The following is a 17,254-nucleotide window of genomic DNA, read 5'->3' as shown; positions in this document are numbered from 1 at the left end:
AAAATAATGGAAATAAATTGAGTGCTAGTAATTACAGATTATTCAGTAATAAAGCTGGATGTCACAAGTATTCCTTTTTCCTTGCCTTGCAGTTGCATGGGGTAGAGTGAACCATCGCTGCTCAAGAGCCAGTCATGCATGACTGTGGGCTCTGTACTCAGGACAGTGGCGAGTATCTGGCCAAACTCCTTGTAGTAGGGACAGGTAGATGGGGAGCTGCTGGACTTGTGGTTGTCTTCCTTTGCACTGTGGTAGGCTCTAGAAGTTTTTAATATGCTCTTACTACATGGGACATCCATTTAATCTCTCCACCAGCTGTTTTAAGATGCTTTCATACCAATGATGATTTTGAGTTGTTCTCAAAATCACATTATTTGCTCTAGTTACATCAAAATGACTGTTGTAGTCCTTTAGCCAGCTTGTTGCACCAGAGCAGCATGTTCTAGAGCTTTCTGACTAAAGACTTTCTGGCTGTACACCTCCTGCCAAAGTGGAGATGCCATTTGAAGTGAATGTGTTGACAGATGAGCAACTCCGGAAGCTTTGGAGGGGAATAGAAAGTCCAGGATAAAGAAATTGTTGGGTGGTATTGGGATGTTATTAAATGGTAGTCCTGCTACATTGTCTTTATCTTTACTGCTAGACACAAGAGTTAGTGCTTACTGAGAAGCCTGAGATTTGCTTCTAGTCTTCATCTAGGAAAGCAAACCAGGTTCACAGGATTCATTAATCTAAGCGTAAAGAATGTTTGAGAGGACCTTGGGCTGAAGAGTTTGGGTTAAGGCATGTAACTCAGATTTACTTTTCATTTAGCATCCTGATACTGGAAACTTTATGCACTCCTATATCAGTTCTTTATTCATCCTAGATCAGTGAGATATCTGACTGCTAGTGCCCTTAGTGTTTATTTTGTAATCTTTGCTGTGTTTACTCATATGTCTAAGATCACCTACATGTGCACTGTCCTTGCAGAAACAAACATCTTTTGGCCCTTCTTGTTTGTTTGTTGTCATTGCACATTTTCCCTTCATTACTCTCCTCCAGTTTTTTTTTTCATACCTTTTTTACTTTTCTTCAACTGTCAGTGGAATTATTGTCTTCCTGTCTCCATATTCAGGTAGTGTCAGTGGCTGAGTATCACCGCAGGATCGATGCTCTAAATAGCGAAGAACTGCGCACACTCTGCAGACGTCTCCAGGTGCCCTCTTCAGTAGTTTAAACCCCATCTCCAGATACTAAAACAACTTTCTTTGTAGTGTCTTGGATCAGGGCAAGTCCTGCACTCAGTGGGTTTGTCTTGTCTACAGCACTACAAGGATCCAGCAGAAAATTCCTTTGTTTTGGATGTATTTAGTTGTGCAATTCTATGATGGAATCCGTAATTTTATGATGGAATTACTACTTCCACCTTTTTCACACAGGAATTTTCTGTTAGAATTTGAAAATTTGTTCTCGGTACTGTTTGACTTGCAGTGTTGTGTTTTAACTTTAGACTGGTGTGTTGTGTTAGAAGCTTTCCTAAAAAGAATGCAAAACAGGTGAAGAATCCAAAACCTTGTTGCATGGGTGTTTAATTTTATGTAGGAATCTTTCATCAAGAATCTCACAGTACATGGCAAGTATGAAGCTTCACAACTTCTGTGGAATAGGTAAGTATTTTTCCCATTATAAAAGCAGGTATCTGAAGCAGTTCAACATGGCAAAGGTCATACTCATACATACAAAAGAGTACTTTGAAATCAGTTTGGATTTTTGAAGGTCTGTGGATATGGATTGAAACTGATACTTGCATTCTCTTTAGGTGTTCCATAGTTTTTTGAGTTATAAAATTGTTAGCTGCTGTGCACATCATACATGCCTTACTGATGGAAAACATAGCATAGATTTCCTTAGAAGCATCAGGTATTTTGTTTTTCTGTAGTACTTGGCTGCTGAAATTGTAAATTTATTCCTGTGTTCATTTCTTTGATCTTGGCTTTTTTTGCATATTACATAATTGCACATAAGCAAACATTTTCTTAGCTCTGATATTCCTGATTGTTTAATAATCAGTAATTGATCTCTTTAAAATTAAGTAGTACAATTACATAGATCAATAACAAACATGAGCCTTGAACCCAAAAGCTGCACTGTTATAGGCAAGTCAGAAATCTTGCAAAGAAAAAAAACGCTGTTCTCGCTTGAGGACAGAACTATTCTGCTCTTCTGTTTTTTGCAAGCGGTGGTGGAGAATCCCTGTATTAATATTCTGGAAGTCTAGGAGCTCTTTCCAGATACCTTTCACCTGATATGCCCAAACTCACGGTTTAGGCTGAGTAGAAAAATCTGATGTTCTGGGCTGTAGCCTATAAACTCTGCTCTGAGGCCATCTGAGAGTTGTGGTCTGAAATGTGGTTCAGACTGTGTGACATTTACCAATCATGGAAAGCCCCTGGAATCTGACCGTAGGTCAGTCTGCTCTGTCCAGCTTTGGTGGGAAATAGATCTGCAAATTTTGAAGCTAGAGTGCTTTATCTCAGGTTCCTTTGAGCAGACACTCTTTGACTGCTTCTACAAAGCAGTTTTCTTCTTAGAAGAAAAATGCTTTACTTTAATAATAATAAAAAAGAAAAAAAAAATCCATCCAAAAAATACCCAAATCCCCAAAAATTCTAAACCAAAAATCTCAATTCCTCACACAACTTGAATCCAAATTATTCATGTTTTGCATGGTGGTTTTCAATCAGAATTAAAGAATAACAAGGGGAAAAAACTTTCTGCTATACAGTTGAACAATGCTGAACTTCTCTGGAGCTGAAGCAGTAATATGATTGATGAACGGCAGTTAAGGTGTGGAACATACTTGGACTATGAAATAACATTTTAGAGATAGCACTTTGTAAAGCAGCATGCAGGTCATCTTTTTGTACATGAAGCTATATGGATAATTGCATTTTTTGTTGTGGTATGGAAAGAAGTGCTTGTTACCTTCCATTGAAAAAAGGAAATCTTCAACTTCTTTCTTGCTTGATACTCAGTTTAAGCAGACCTTTTCTTGGGTTTATAATTAATACTGTAGTTGAGTTGCTGTATGAATATACTTTGATATGTTGACTTTATGAGCCTATTTTTAAATAACAAGAGTTTGTGATAGGAACTTTTTCCATAGTTCTTGAGGGAGATGAAAGGGGTGTCCTCTTTTTTTGGCTCAGGTGGCTGTATTTGTTTAGATATTCCTATCTGCATTTCAGAGTTTTCTTTGATTTGGCTTGCTTTTTTTTTTTTTTAAATGAACTAAGGAAACTTTTTTTTTTTTTTTTGGTGAACTAAGGAAGTTTACAAAAGCTTGCCAAAGTTTGCCATGGTGATACTGTGAAATATTGCAGTTGTATCCTGTATGTTTAAACTATGAGGGATGTGGCTAACTGGATTTGGCAGATATTTTCTTGAAATTTTCAGAATTCAGGTTTTAATTTGGATAGTCTGGCTTTCAGTGACACTTTGTTTAGGCTGATAAATTTTTTAGATGCACTTAATCTTGTTAAGATTTCTTTTTTCTCTCAACATTTTAGTAAGTCTTGCTGCAGTGGTTTATCTTACTAACTTCCTCACTTTGTCCTACTCCTCTGTCAGATTTCACTGTTTGTAGCAAGTTTTAAATATCCTGCAGCTGCATTTATAGATGGAGATCTGTTTGGATTACAGCTATTCTAGTTATCAAGACTTGGCACTTTAATTTCGAAGTGTCAGTGAATGTTGGCTGGGGTAAGAAGCTGTTGTGAGCTACATCTGATGAGGAATTTTGAATTATCTACTCAATAGGGTAAATATGGGTCAGGTATTTTAAATTACTTACAGGACCCTTCTGCATAGTGTGTCTTTGCCAGACCTCAGTGCTCACTATGCAGCTTAAGTATTATTGCTGCTTTCCCACCCCACCCTCTCAATTCTTTCTTCTTTGATTCCTGTAAGAGATTCCTTATGGAGCAGCACTACTCCTAAGGCTCCAGTCAAATGGTTTGCTCAAAATATGAGAGCAGTCTTCCCAGATGTCTACTTCATATTTGAAAAATTTCTTAAGTACTCTAAAAGAGTATTGTTTCAGAAGCTATTGAGAAATGTCAGTGTTGAAGTTTTAATTCCTTTACTTTCCTTTCCTTATTATTTTTTAAATTACACTTAAAATGCTATATCAGTATTAAAATGCAAGAACTTTTTAAGGTATCTTCTGAAAAGCATTTGAAGCCCTTCAGCTGTGTTTGAGAACTGTTGTTTTAGCATAAAACCATAGCTTTCTTCTGCGTAAGTGTCTGTGTAAGTTATTGTTACATAGTTGGTACCAGTTCGCTGTTGGAAACAGTGGAAATCTTGGGCAGATCAAATCTATTGGATTTCTAAACTTTCACAGGACTTGCATAATTGAAAACTGCATGATTTTAAACTTGTGAAGTTTTATCTTGTCTGCTAATAGCATGGCATATACTTACTTTCTTGCTATTCTTTTTGTAGATAACAACAAGAGAAGATATCAATTCAAAACAGGCAACAAATATCAAAACAGACCTGGAGCCTGAAGCATTCCGGCCAAATCTTAGTGATCCAAGTGAATTACTACAGCCAGAACAAATTGAAAAGGTACGGACAAAATATACAAAAATTATATACAAAAATATATATACAAAAAAAAGTATCATTTTTTACTCCGGCACATTAATGTACCACAAATGCTATGACTCTAGTGTAAAACACACCAGTAAGATGACCTGGGGTGATATTAAATGGAAGAAAATAAACTGTATATATTAGAAAAGATGACTAAGACCACCGAGTCCAACTGTTTCCTCGGCACTGCCAAGTCCACCACTAAACCCTTTCCCTAAGTGCTATGTCTTATGCCTCCTTTAAATATTTCAATGGGGATGGTAACTCAGCCACTTCCCTGGGTACCTTGTTCCAATGTGTGACAGCTCTTTCACTGAAGAAATTTTTCCTAAGATCCAATCCAGACCTCCAGTGTCTCAACTTGAGGACATTTTCTCTTGTCCTGTTTTGGGAGAAAAGACTGGCTGTTACAACCTACTTTTCAGGTATTTGTAGAGTGATGAGGTCCCTCTAAGCCTCGATTTCCCCAGGCTTAACAACCCCAGCTCCCTCAGTTCTCTCCAGACCCTTCACCAGCTTTACTCCCCTTCTTCAAACACATGCCGGCATCTCAATTTTTTTCTTTTAGTGAGGAGCCCAGAACAGCCCACAGTACTCAAGGTGTGGGCTCACCAGGGCTCAGTACAGGGGGACAAGTCATGATTCCATTTTTGGCCACTTGGGCACACGCTATCTCATGCACAGCTCTCTGTCAAGCAGCACCCTTTGGTCCTTTTCCTCTTTTCAGCTGCTCTTCTCCCAGCCTGTAGTGCTCCAGGGACTTTTTGTGACACAAATGCAGGACCTGGCACTTAGCCTTACTGAACCTCGTACTGTTGGCCATGGCCCATTAATCCAGCCTGTCCAGACCCTTCAGCAGATCAACACTTTTGCCTAGCTTGTTGTAATCTGCAAACAAACTGAGGATGCACTTCATCCCCTCACCCAGTTCATTAGTAAAGACATTAAGCAGGACTGGCCCAGTATTGAGCCCTGGGGAACACCACAAGTGACTGGCCGCAAAGTGGATTTAACTCCATTCACCACCACTCTCTGGGCCTGATCATCCAGCCAGTTTTTTACCCACCAGACAGTGCATCTGTCCAAGCCATGAGCAGCCAGTTTCTCCAGGGGAGTGTTGGGGGAAGTGGTGTCAAGGGCTTTACTGAAGTCCAGGTGGACAATATTCACAGCCTTTCCCTCATCCACCAAGCAGGTCACCATATCACAGGGGAAAATCAGGTTTGTCAAGCAGGGCCTCTCATGACCCCACCCTGGCTGGGCCTGATCCCCTGGTTCTCCCGCTCATGCCGTGTGATGGCACTGAAGGTGACCTGTTTCATGATCTCCCCAGGCACTGAGGTCAGACTGACAGGCCTGTAGTTCCTGGGATCCTTCCTACAGCCCATCTTGTAAATGGATACCGCATTTGCTAACCACAACATCCCCAGTTATCCTGGAATGCTGGTAGACAATGAGAAGTGGCTCAGTGAGCATATCTGCCAGCTCAGTATGTTTCCTTGGGTGCATCTGGCACCATAGACATGTGTGTGTCTAAGTGTCGAAAGAGAGCACAGTTCGTAGCGGAAATATTGCACTTTTTTAGGTCCTAACTTTGAATGCGCCATGTATATATATAGACTCTTGTCTGTGTTTGCCCTACTTTGATTCTTTCTTGAAAACATCAGTGAAGACACTGCTGTTCTTGCTGTCCAGTCCAAAGTATTTCATTACAAATGTGTTAATTGAAGTTTTGGATTAAAAAGCACAAGAACAGGGCAACAAGCAGCATTTACCCTTCTGCTTGTTACCTGCTGACTTGAGTGATCTACTTACTCAATACTAAGACATTGGTGGAACACGTAATATTGTTATGCAAGAATAATTACATGGATAAACCTTTCAGAGACCTTAACAAAAACATGTTCTCTAGTTGATAAATCATTCTTCTGCAGGTCACTAGTAGAGGTAGGAAAAGAAACCTACTTGAGTGACAAAAGTAGAAAATGTACATGTGAAACTTCAGGTTTAGTTCTTAGGTTTTAACGCCACCCAAAAATGGTTGAGCAGAACATAATCTGCTTTCATTTACATGTAATACATTCTGAAATATAAAAACATATAAAAAAGGTTGTAATTTTCTTGTTAATAGCTCACAAAGTCTCTTCCACCACGGACTATTGGCTATCCATGGACTCTTGTCTACAGTACTGCAAAGCATGGCATGAGCTTGAAGACCTTGTATCGGACAATGATGGGATTAGACACGCCTGTGTTGTTGGTTATCAAAGACAGTGATGGACAGGTAGGTGAATATTTGTGTGGCAGTAAGAGACCCAGCAAGAAAAATGTTTGAGGAGTATAAAGGAATAGCTGATGCTTCAGTCCATCATGGGAGATAAAATTGAGTGTATCAAGCAAGTTAAAATTTTGTGTTTCAAGCAAATTTTCTCCTTAGAAATTGTGTTTCACTCTTAAGTAGTCCTCCAACATACTACAAGTCTAGGAAATACTTCAGTGATATAAGTTAGCTGTTGTAATGCAATAGTCTGGTAATATCCAATTAATCTATTTAATTTTAATTTTTTTAAATGCACTTAAGGCACAAGAAATAGTCTCTAAAACTTTCTGATGCTGGACAGTCTTGTTGAGTTGGGATGTCGTTAGCTGTGGCTAGTGCTTCTGTATATTCTGTGGCTGCAGCCAACATCTTTCAAGGGCTGTACTACCTTTGTTACATTATTAATTTGTTCTTTGAGTCTCTTTAGTTGTGCTCTGTTTTTCTTTGACTGGATTATGAATTTCAGGAAGTGGCTCACATCTCACCATTTGAATAGCAGACATTCTCTCCTGAATAATCTAGTAACAGGTGAACACTTCAGGGAGTTTGAAACTTCTTGATTCTTTTTCTGCAATTTCTGTGTTTGCTTGTGGAAGCACATTACTGCTGTCATGAAAAACTGACAGAACCACCGTAAAATCCATGGCATTTAGTTCACTTACCTCTCCCAGTTTGGTAACCAGAGTTTTTATTTTCAGGAAGCATGGTCTCATTCAGGGGGTCTAAAAACAGTAAATGAAATTTTTTCCTATTCAAGTCACAGCTTGATTTTTTTCATGTTTCCTACCCTAGAGGTCCCTTAAAAAGAAAAATCCCTCCTAACTCTCTGCTAGTAGTGCACTCTTTCCCAGAAGTGCTTTAAAAAGATTTTTCTTCATTTACCTTTTAATCTTGAAGACAAAAGCTATTGAATAGACTTGAGATGTCTCAGCCGACTCACCAGTCTCATAAATGTACTTTGGTGACTTCTCTAATTCATTTATTAGCTTCTCAAGATAAATTAGTAAGATATACCTGCTTCCTAGTACCTGATTATCTGTCCCAGAAAAAGTGTCCTTTTTCTGATGAGTCTGTCTTGCCACCACTACCTAGAGTTGTCTGTTGCTGAAGGAGTTTGTGTTACTTTGTGTATGAGCATCTTGGCTTGAATGTTCAAAAAGTGTCACAGTTACCCTGTCAAAACCTGAAGTTCATAGATACATCCTTTTTTTTTGTTTTGTTGTTGCATTTTTTTTTGTTTGGTTGGTTTTTTGTTTGTTTTGGTGGGGGTTTTTGTTTGTTTTTGGGTTTTTCTGTGAAACAAACCTTGGTGAAGCTCACCTTACAGACTTATACCTAGGAATATGTATGAAAGCATGCCTTGGAATTCTGGATCAAGTAGTCACTGAACTGACATTTCAAGTATATGCCAAATCTTATATAGGTTTGGAGTGGGGGAAATCCATATCTATTCAGTGAGCAACATATGCAGAAGGAGTGGTTCAGATGAGTCTTACATGCTCAGTCCTTCACCAGTGTAGTAGAAGTGGTGCTTTAAGTAGCCCTGTCTCATTTTATTAATGAAAAATGTCTGCATTTGACAACAGAAAATTGAATTGCATCATCTTTCTGTTCAAAACATATGGAAATTTAGCACAGAGTCTTTCTCCTCTTCATGCAAGGATCTACAATCCTGAAAAATAAGACAATGTTAACCAACTATGCTCTTTGATAATTAGTCAGGGTAATTAATTTTATTTGTGAGGCTTTGATTTTTTTTGAAAGTGGTCAATTTATTTTTAATGTCTTGTATCTTCCTGACAGGTAGTCCTTTAAAATTGCTTTCCATGGCTGAAAAAGGCTCTAACTACTTTATTGGAGAATATGTCCAGGAACAGTTCACTAGCAGTATGCTAAGATAAATGCTGTGTATATGCCCTCCAAAAATGTGTTTTGAGATGCCAGGTGGTTATTCATACCTTACTGTCCAGGATCACTGCCTGTTTTCTAAGATTCTAGTTCAGAGAAGATCCTAAATGAGATTCAGCCATTTTGAAAAATGACAGAATTATGACCAGATAGTTTCTTGACATTTGCTAAGCATACCTGCTTGGTCCTCTTTGGTATTCATTGTTTTGCTCACTTTTTATCTTTGATGTTTATGAAAGATACTGGAATTGTTGTATTCTTGGTTGAGGCACTTTTCCTTTAAACTAGAATGAATTTCTTTCCTGGGCTGCTTTCCCTGAGATATGTTTCTTGGTTATCTGTGTTTATGAAGACTGGGTTTTTATTATGTTGATAATAGGTTGAGTAAGGAGCAAGTGTACCTTGTAACTTTTCATAATGTTCCATTAAAGGCTGCTAAGCCTCACCCTACTGAATTTTTATTCAAAAACCTTTTCCAATCTTGCTTTCTTTTTCAGATCAATTAATTATTTTATTTAAATAGCTGCTCAAAAAAACCCTCAAACAAACAAAAAAAACCAAGCAAACCCACTGAGCTTTTACAAACTTTGTGTGAAAGCTGAGCCATGCCTAGTTGGAATTTGCAATCTAAAGCCACCTGAATTGCCGCTTCCAGTCGATTCAAGGTGATTCTTTAAAAAGGTGTCCATGAAATCTATAGTTGTGTCATTACAATTATTATGGATTGTCTATCTACTGGTATGTGCTTCTGTTAGTGACCCCTGACAGCCATTTAAAAAGAAATTGGTACCTGATTCCTAAACATGACTCACTAAATAAGTGGTGGTCTAAAAATGGAATTAATGCAGTTAACCACCTCAAGGACTGTCTAGTTTTATAAAACCTCATTTTTCAGAGGGTACATGCTGCAGAAGTGTGAGACATGGAACCTAGGACCTGATTGTAGTTATCCACCCTAACTACTGGCCACAAAAATCAGATCTCATGGAAAGATCCTAGGGACATCACTTCTCAAGAACTGAAACCACTATTGGGAGGCAAATTGCACTTTTTCTGTAAGGCCTTATTCTTTTATTGTTGCTTTTAGCAAAGAGGTGATCTTTCAAGACTCAGCTTGAAGCATATAGAACACAGAGATATTGTCAAATCCTGGTTCCTGAGGGTACTCAAAGCCCAACTGGACAAAACTGAGTCAACCTGATAGCTTCAGAATCAGTTCTTCGAGTAGGGAATTGTATGGGAGAGTGTCTGAGGCTCTTAGTAGCTAAATTTATTCCGTAATTAGAAATAAAGCTTCAGAGTCTTCCAAGTAAAATATGTAACGTTTTCTACATGGTTAGAATGTACTAGTTTGTGTTTTACTGGATATACAGATAACATCCCTGAGAGGATTCAAGACAAACACTGGAATAAATGTTGTGTGAAAAGTTTACACCTGTGTAGAGGCTGAACTGAGATTGTTTAGGTTTGACAAAACTCCATTTGTTACTATAACTGAAGGTTAATTCCTTTCATGTAATGTCTGTTGTTAGTGAAATCTCACATTTATCTTCTTTACTTTTATTTATTTACTAGATATAGTGTCAGCCCTAAGGATATTTATCTGAAGTAAGGCATGTCATAGATACTCGAATGTAGCTTAGCTACCAGAACTGATGCAGAGTTATTCAAAGAATGACTTGCACCCTTAAAAGAAGTTAGGATGCAGAGACTCAAATAGTTTGAGGACTAAGAAATAATTGCAAGGGTTCCCATTGCTGGAAGATATGCATGTAGTTATTTAAATATGAAATATTATGTATTTCACCGGCCCATTTTGGTATATTCATTGATGAAACTAAATTTGAATTCAGTATGGACTTTTATGCTAAAAATTGCTCTGTTTAAATTCACTTATTTACATACACTAAGTACAGTCTAAGGTCACAAAATGTTTGACAGAGAGAAGTGAAGAGCCAGTTTTTGAAGTCTAGTCTACTGACCCAGATGCTTGAAATAACAAAAAGGAAAAAGTGTCTCATCTATCCTGCTTTTTAGAGTTTTCATGTGCAAAGACAGTATGAAATAGACATAAATGACTACAGCAATTAAAGTTCTGTCTGACTCATTTTTAAATTTTAACCTTAACAGTTACATGTAGTAGAACTACAGGTAGTAAAGATCAGCTAAACATTAACTACTGTCTTGAAGTTCAAATTCCCATGTGTCCATTTACCTAGTAATGGACTAAAAGAAGAAAAAATTTTTAAAATGTAGGTATTAATAACATTAGGGACTTATCTCAAGCCTACCTTGAATTTAAAATATATAGGGAAAAAAATCTGTAAACAAGCAAGAAAACAAGCAATTCATTTATTTTGGTCTGATTTCCCCAAAACCAAAAATATAGTAGTTTATTTCTCTCTTAAGCCTGTTCTTGACATTGAGACAGGGGGATAATAGAGAAATATCTTCCTGGTGTTGGATCCTAGATGTTGAATGAAATAAATACCTCTGCAAAAAAAGTAGTTTGGGCCAGTTTTCCTGTGAACTTGCATTAAAACAAGGATATAGAAACCTGCACCTCAGTTCATGGATCTCCGAGTCTTTAGACTGGATTTGCTCTTTAACAGTTTGTCTGAAACTGATACAGATATCTGAAAAGTGAGCACCTTTAGCTGACTGTGAAACTTTATTTCATCCCCTTGTCAAGTGAGTTTAAAAATTGTTCCAGGGAATCAGATTTTTAGATTATATGCATTGGTCACATATATATTCAAAGGTAATTCTTACCATTGATGTAAAGAAACTATTTTACATGAGTAAAGTAACTTGTCAGTATAGTGATGTTTTGTTCTTAAAAAAGGTAATATAAAGAAATAAAGTAGTAGTAATATGAGGAAGTTTCTGTTAGTACTGTGACTAAAGAAAGTTTGGTATATAACTCCTACTTCTTGTCTGTTTTGTAACAATGGAGTCAAAGCAATGACTTCTCAAATGTACAGAATTACCTGCATCAAATTAATTGCTTGCTGTTGTGCACACTTTTTAAAAATTAGTAAGACTTTATTGCAAGATAATAATTCTTAAATTCAACAAAATGTGAGCACATGTGGGCTCATCTCCAGCTTTTCATCCATAAGAATCCCTAAGTTGTTCCCTTCAGGGCTGCTCTCAGTGAGTTCATCCACAAGTCTGTACTTAAGCTAGAGATTGCCCTGACCCAGGTACAGGACCTTGCACTTGGATTTGCTGAACTTCATGTGGTTCACACAGGCCAAGTTCTCAAGTTTGTCCAGGTCCCTCTGGATGCCATCCTGTTCTTCTGTTAAAATCTGTCTCTGTTGTAAGGCAGGGTAACCAGTGCTTACCTGCCATTTGGACTGGAATTAATAAATCATATGGAAGATAACTCAGCTATAGCTAGGAGCTTGCTGAAAACAGCCTAGTGAAGTGAAATAGGAGCTATGTAAGAAGGATCTTTTGATCTGAAATTTTAAATATGTATATATTGTTTTTGAGAGTTTTCTGAATTTACTTTTTATCCATTAGATTTTTTTTCTTACTGTGCTCACTTATTGTTGAAGAAGAGTGCTCTTCCTTTCTATTGTACCACAAAGCACAATATCATATCTCAGTGCACTCAGAACCGTGGTACAGTGAAATTCACAGAGTGAATTTCAAATTTACAGTATTTACAACCTGATATATCAGTTACTGTCATCAGAGATTCCTGGATTCTGTGTCGTTTCTCTGAAGTTTTTCATGCTCTGATGTATTTTTGCTACAGGTTTTTGGTGCACTAGCATCTGAACCGTTTAAAGTGAGCGATGGCTTTTATGGCACTGGGGAGACCTTTATGTTCACTTTTTCTCCAGATTTTGAGGTAAGTAGTAATGACTTTGTATGCTTTTGCTCCTTTCCCCACCACCACCCCAAGCACATGATCTTAAAATACTTAAGGAATAAATCTAACTGTAAATCTGAAACATATTACAAGTTAGCCCCCCAAAAAGTCATTACGCTAGTTTTTTCATGGACTCTTTAAGTGCACAGTGAATTGGTAGTGTTTGCATGCTGGAGAACACATTCAGTCTGACTTTTTAATTATACTGATGATTTATCTACTTTAATTTAAGTTTAATTTAAGTTTAATATAAGTTTAAATTCTTCCAGGTGTCTGAAAATTCACAAGCTGTGTCCTTTTTAGGGGCACATCATCTAATCTAAGCATATTTTCTTGGTATTTTTCATTGTGTAGGAGTTTTGGTGCTCAAAGATGACCTGGTTTGGAATGGTCTTATTTTAATTAGTGTAAAACCTCAGAGAATTTTTGTTTGCAGCTATCTGTTTCCTGAATTTTCTGTGTCAACTTCATTAAACTGGTCTCTAGCTACTCATAGTCTGTCTTTACTTGACGGTTGGTTTCCCTTCTGCCCAAATGAAAAGTTCAAATATTTTTACTTGCTAGTCTGTTTTTTTTGGTGTTTTGTTTTTTTTTTTTCTTAGGTTTTTAAATGGACAGGAGACAACATGTTCTTCATTAAAGGAGACATGGATTCTCTTGCTTTTGGTGGAGGAGGGTAAGTTACATTTAGAATCTGTTAAAAATATTTTTCTGGACACCTTTGAAAAAAGAAATTGGGATTGACTTCAGTTTGGTAGCTCAGGACTCAACAGTTACCAGCCAAGGAACTTTAATATGTCAGGTATTTAGCTTCTGAAGCTGACAAAACTTAAACAGGAGGTTTGTCTTCCCCATAGTGTGGCTTAAAGTTTCAGCCATGCTAGATTATGTTACCTTCCATGCTGACTTGCAGGGGTGTCTTCCTGTATTCAGAATGGGCACAAGATGATTGTGGAAGGATGTAAATGTGAAAACTATGTGTAACTAGATGAGGCCTGAATGGAAACTGAACCATCCCAAAACATGCCCAGGTCTCCAGAAATCATACATTGTCTTTTCCTGATTTTTTCCCGTCCATGCAGACACATATGCTTCTGGAATGTTTTCTTTATTTGTTTTCAGCATTCCTTTTAGATATAACATTGCTATTATGTCATCTCTTTAATAAAAATGGAAAAGGCTGAAAACCAAGGAATTCTACTTATCTTATTTCAGAATGTCTGCAAAACGGTTATTCCCAAATTAATGATAAACAGTAAAAAAACCAACACCTTTGTAGCATAAATTTATTAACAGCAATGAAGTACTTGTGTTAAAAACTAATTCTTTAATTCCTTCTCCTTTCTAAATTTTGAATGAAAAATACATTGATATATACAATGCTTACCCCCTCAGCCTTTTGCCTTAATACATTGTCTGTCTTGCAGAGGAGAGTTTGCTCTTTGGCTTGATGGTGATCTCTACCATGGAAGAAGTCATTCATGTAAAACGTTTGGGAATCACACACTTTCTAAGCGAGAAGACTTCACTATTCAAGACATAGAAATATGGGCTTTTGAATAAGTATTTCACTATTTCACAGGTTATTGTCCCAAACCTGACATGAATCAGTGCAGCTTAAAAATCCCTAGGAGCAATATAATGTATTTTACTTATCTGTTTTGGGGTTTTTTTTCTAATTTTTGAGTGTGGCCATTAGTTATTATTTTTGAATAGCAGGTGTTTTTTCATCCTTTTGCATCTGTAATATACTGTTGTACTTTTTCTAAGCTATAGACTCTTTTACAAAATATTGACCTTGTGGACTAAAAATTAGCGTTAGTTACTTTGAGCCTTGTGGCCTGCAAAATTTTCTTATCCATATTACATTTGCCTCCCGGGTTTCCCACACACACCTTTCCTGCAATCCTGCTAGGGGGCTGCTTCATTGAATATAGCTTATTATTTTTGTATTCAAATTATGTCTATGAATGAAGTTGCCCTCTGTGAACCTCTAAGAAAGCTGCGTGTGGGTATTTGGCAGCAGCACTGCAGAGATTGGTCCAGACCAATGATGGATTCAAGTGGTGCCACAAATGGATGAGAAGATGAGCATTCCTTCTTAACACATCCCAACACACACATGGTGAAGTTAGAAGATATCCAAAGTCAACAGTGCCACTTGTCTTGTTTCTTGTTCATGTGTAGAAAAAAGTCAGTTAATACGTGTTGTAGCTGCATGCTGATTGTATTTAAAGAGTGTTTTGCACATGCTGTTAATGATCCGCAGGTTTGGGACAAATACAATATTGAGCTAAGTGGCAAAGACTTACAAAATAGCAAGAGAATGTAAGGATATGATAGTTCCAAAAAATTAAAAGGCTAAAGCAAGCAAAACTCAGTGAACAATTTGTAGCTATAGTAGGGCATTAAAAGTACAGAAAAAGATGCATCTTTCTTCAACATAAAGTGTCAGATATATACTGTTATACTGTTGTAGCCGTGTAGCACATCAGCTCCAAGAATATAGCTTATTCCTGTCCAAAGAAAAAAATACTTGTGATGTTTTTGAGTGGGGGTCTATGTTGTAAATTTACAATTAGCACCAGCTCTGATTAAAATGACATCATGTATCATAGGTAGACAATATTGTAATTCAGTAGACTTGTGGAATATGCAAACTTACTGTCATGTGACCTCAAAAAATAAATGACAGGCTAGAATACAGTTCCAGTAGCTCTTGTCCACTTTTGTAGAAAACTTGATAAGCCATTGTGGCAATAACAGCTCAACAAAACTGTTTGTTTCAAAGCTTTTATTCTATGTTCTGCAAAAAAACAAAACAAAAAAAAAGAACAAAAAAATTGCTGTTAAGTGTGACAGTGACTGACTTTGTGCTGAAATTTCAGCTATTTCAGACAAACATTGTATATTATCTTGTAAATTAATGTTTAAAGTAGTTTTGTTATTATAGAAAAGTGTTGATTGACGGGTTGCTTATAGCACTTTAAATTATTCTAGAAATGGAATAAAAGCCAAATGGGTTGGCTTACGTAGATGTAGTTGTATATTTCAAAATATTTACATTTCTGGAAAGTAAAAAAAGAAAAAAACTTATTTGAAGACAGCTTACTGCTATGGTAACAAGAAAGGGCAGATGTTTCATCTATAATATGCTAATGCTCAATATGAATAGAAAAACAGGGCTTTGTTTCCTGTATCTATATATATCTCTTTATCCTTATTAGAACTTAGTACAATGTGTAGAGTAAGTGTTTACAAAATAAGGAACTGTAAATAAATTGAAATGGCTTTTCTCCCCTTTGGTCTTCCACAGCAGTATTATTGTCTTTGTGGAGTTACAACTGATTATTACCACAACAGCAAAAAAATCCTGTAATGGATTTCAAGTACTATAAGCTCACAGTGATGTATAGCAAATAAATCTAAATATATGTAAAAATAAACTTGAGTTGGAGTCTATTTAGAAGGTGGAGTTTATGTAGAGGCACAAATGCAGTTTTTTGGTGTTTATTTAACAACTGGATGCATAGGATGCACTTTCTCATCTCTTTTTGGCATTTCTGGGGCTTTTTGAAGCCCAGTGGGAACCAATGGGAATGAAGTACATTGTCTTCAACCATTTCGAAGAGGGAGAGGGGAAAAGTCTCAGATCATCCTTGCTGACAAAACCATTAATTCAACTACATAGTCTTACTGTCTTAAGCTCATATTGCAAATAAAGCATATTTTAGTTTTTAGAGGGTGATGTGAAGAATTTTATAAATAATTACGCTTTGAAGAAATAAATGAAAGCACACAAAAATATTCAGTACCTGAATGTTTCAAAGTATTAGACCAGTCTTGGAAAAGCAAAGAGGAAGCAAAAAACTGGAAATCAAGGATAGTGTTTAGTAAGCAGTACAGTAGCAATCATGCTTGTAAAATACTAAATTAGTTAAGAATAGAAGGACATTTGATTTTAAGCATAAATGATTGTGGCAATACTTGGTGCAGCAACTGGCTGTGCAAGGAATCTACAGAAAGTAGCACATGTCTATTTAGCCAAGACCATGAATTTTATTACCAGAGGTGTAGTTAATTTCTGTATGACACAGAGAAAAGGCAATGTCTTGATGTCCCTTCTGCCTTCAATTAATTCTCCTTTTTCTGCAGTAGAATGTCTTTTCCTCTTTCCTGTCAAGGTTTGTTTCTGTGATTGTAAAGTTTTGGGGTTTGACATTCGCTGAAGGCTTATGAGACCCATCATCTGGAGCTTGCTGCCAGAAGACCATTTCTCAGCACACAGTACTTGGATGGATTCACTGAGTACTAGATGTTTCATTTGGGTACCTGGGATCCAGATGTGGGATTCTTAAAGCATCATCTTTTGGTTCTGAATCCTGTGTTACTGCTTTTGTGTAATCTGCAAAAAGGTCATAATTTATGACATGAAGCGTGTGCTTGCATCTTCCTGCTCACATTGCATTAGTGTTTTGTTTGTTTTGTTTTGTTCTGGT

At 36.9% G+C, this 17,254-nt stretch overlaps 1 protein-coding gene across 7 annotated transcripts in view; it reads left to right on the top strand.

The window, feature by feature from the left end:
• OXR1 (oxidation resistance 1) overlaps nucleotides 1-16,201 on the top strand; it is a 261,917-nt gene extending 245,716 nt beyond the window's left edge. For 5 of the 7 annotated variants that reach the window (XM_066177402.1, XM_066177385.1, XM_066177393.1 and 2 more), the window contains 6 exons: nucleotides 1,118-1,198; nucleotides 4,489-4,614; nucleotides 6,773-6,925; nucleotides 12,639-12,734; nucleotides 13,358-13,431; nucleotides 14,183-16,201. In XM_066177402.1, the coding sequence (XP_066033499.1) occupies nucleotides 1,118-1,198; nucleotides 4,489-4,614; nucleotides 6,773-6,925; nucleotides 12,639-12,734; nucleotides 13,358-13,431; nucleotides 14,183-14,318 (666 nt within the window). In that variant the 3' untranslated portion in view covers nucleotides 14,319-16,201. The remainder of the gene's footprint in view (nucleotides 1-1,117; nucleotides 1,199-4,488; nucleotides 4,615-6,772; nucleotides 6,926-12,638; nucleotides 12,735-13,357; nucleotides 13,432-14,182) is intronic. The other 2 variants (XM_066177408.1, XM_066177427.1) reach the window with 1 other exon arrangement.
• Nucleotides 16,202-17,254: the final 1,053 nt, after the last annotated feature.

This window comes from Chamaea fasciata, unplaced genomic scaffold (genome assembly GCF_029207755.1).
Source record: "Chamaea fasciata isolate MVZ Bird 193981 ecotype frontalis unplaced genomic scaffold, bChaFas1.0.hap1 SCAF_1, whole genome shotgun sequence".
NCBI lineage: Eukaryota > Metazoa > Chordata > Aves > Passeriformes > Sylviidae > Chamaea > Chamaea fasciata.
The sequence above is the reverse complement of the archived record's forward strand: the minus strand, read 5'-3'. Positions and strand labels throughout refer to the sequence as shown.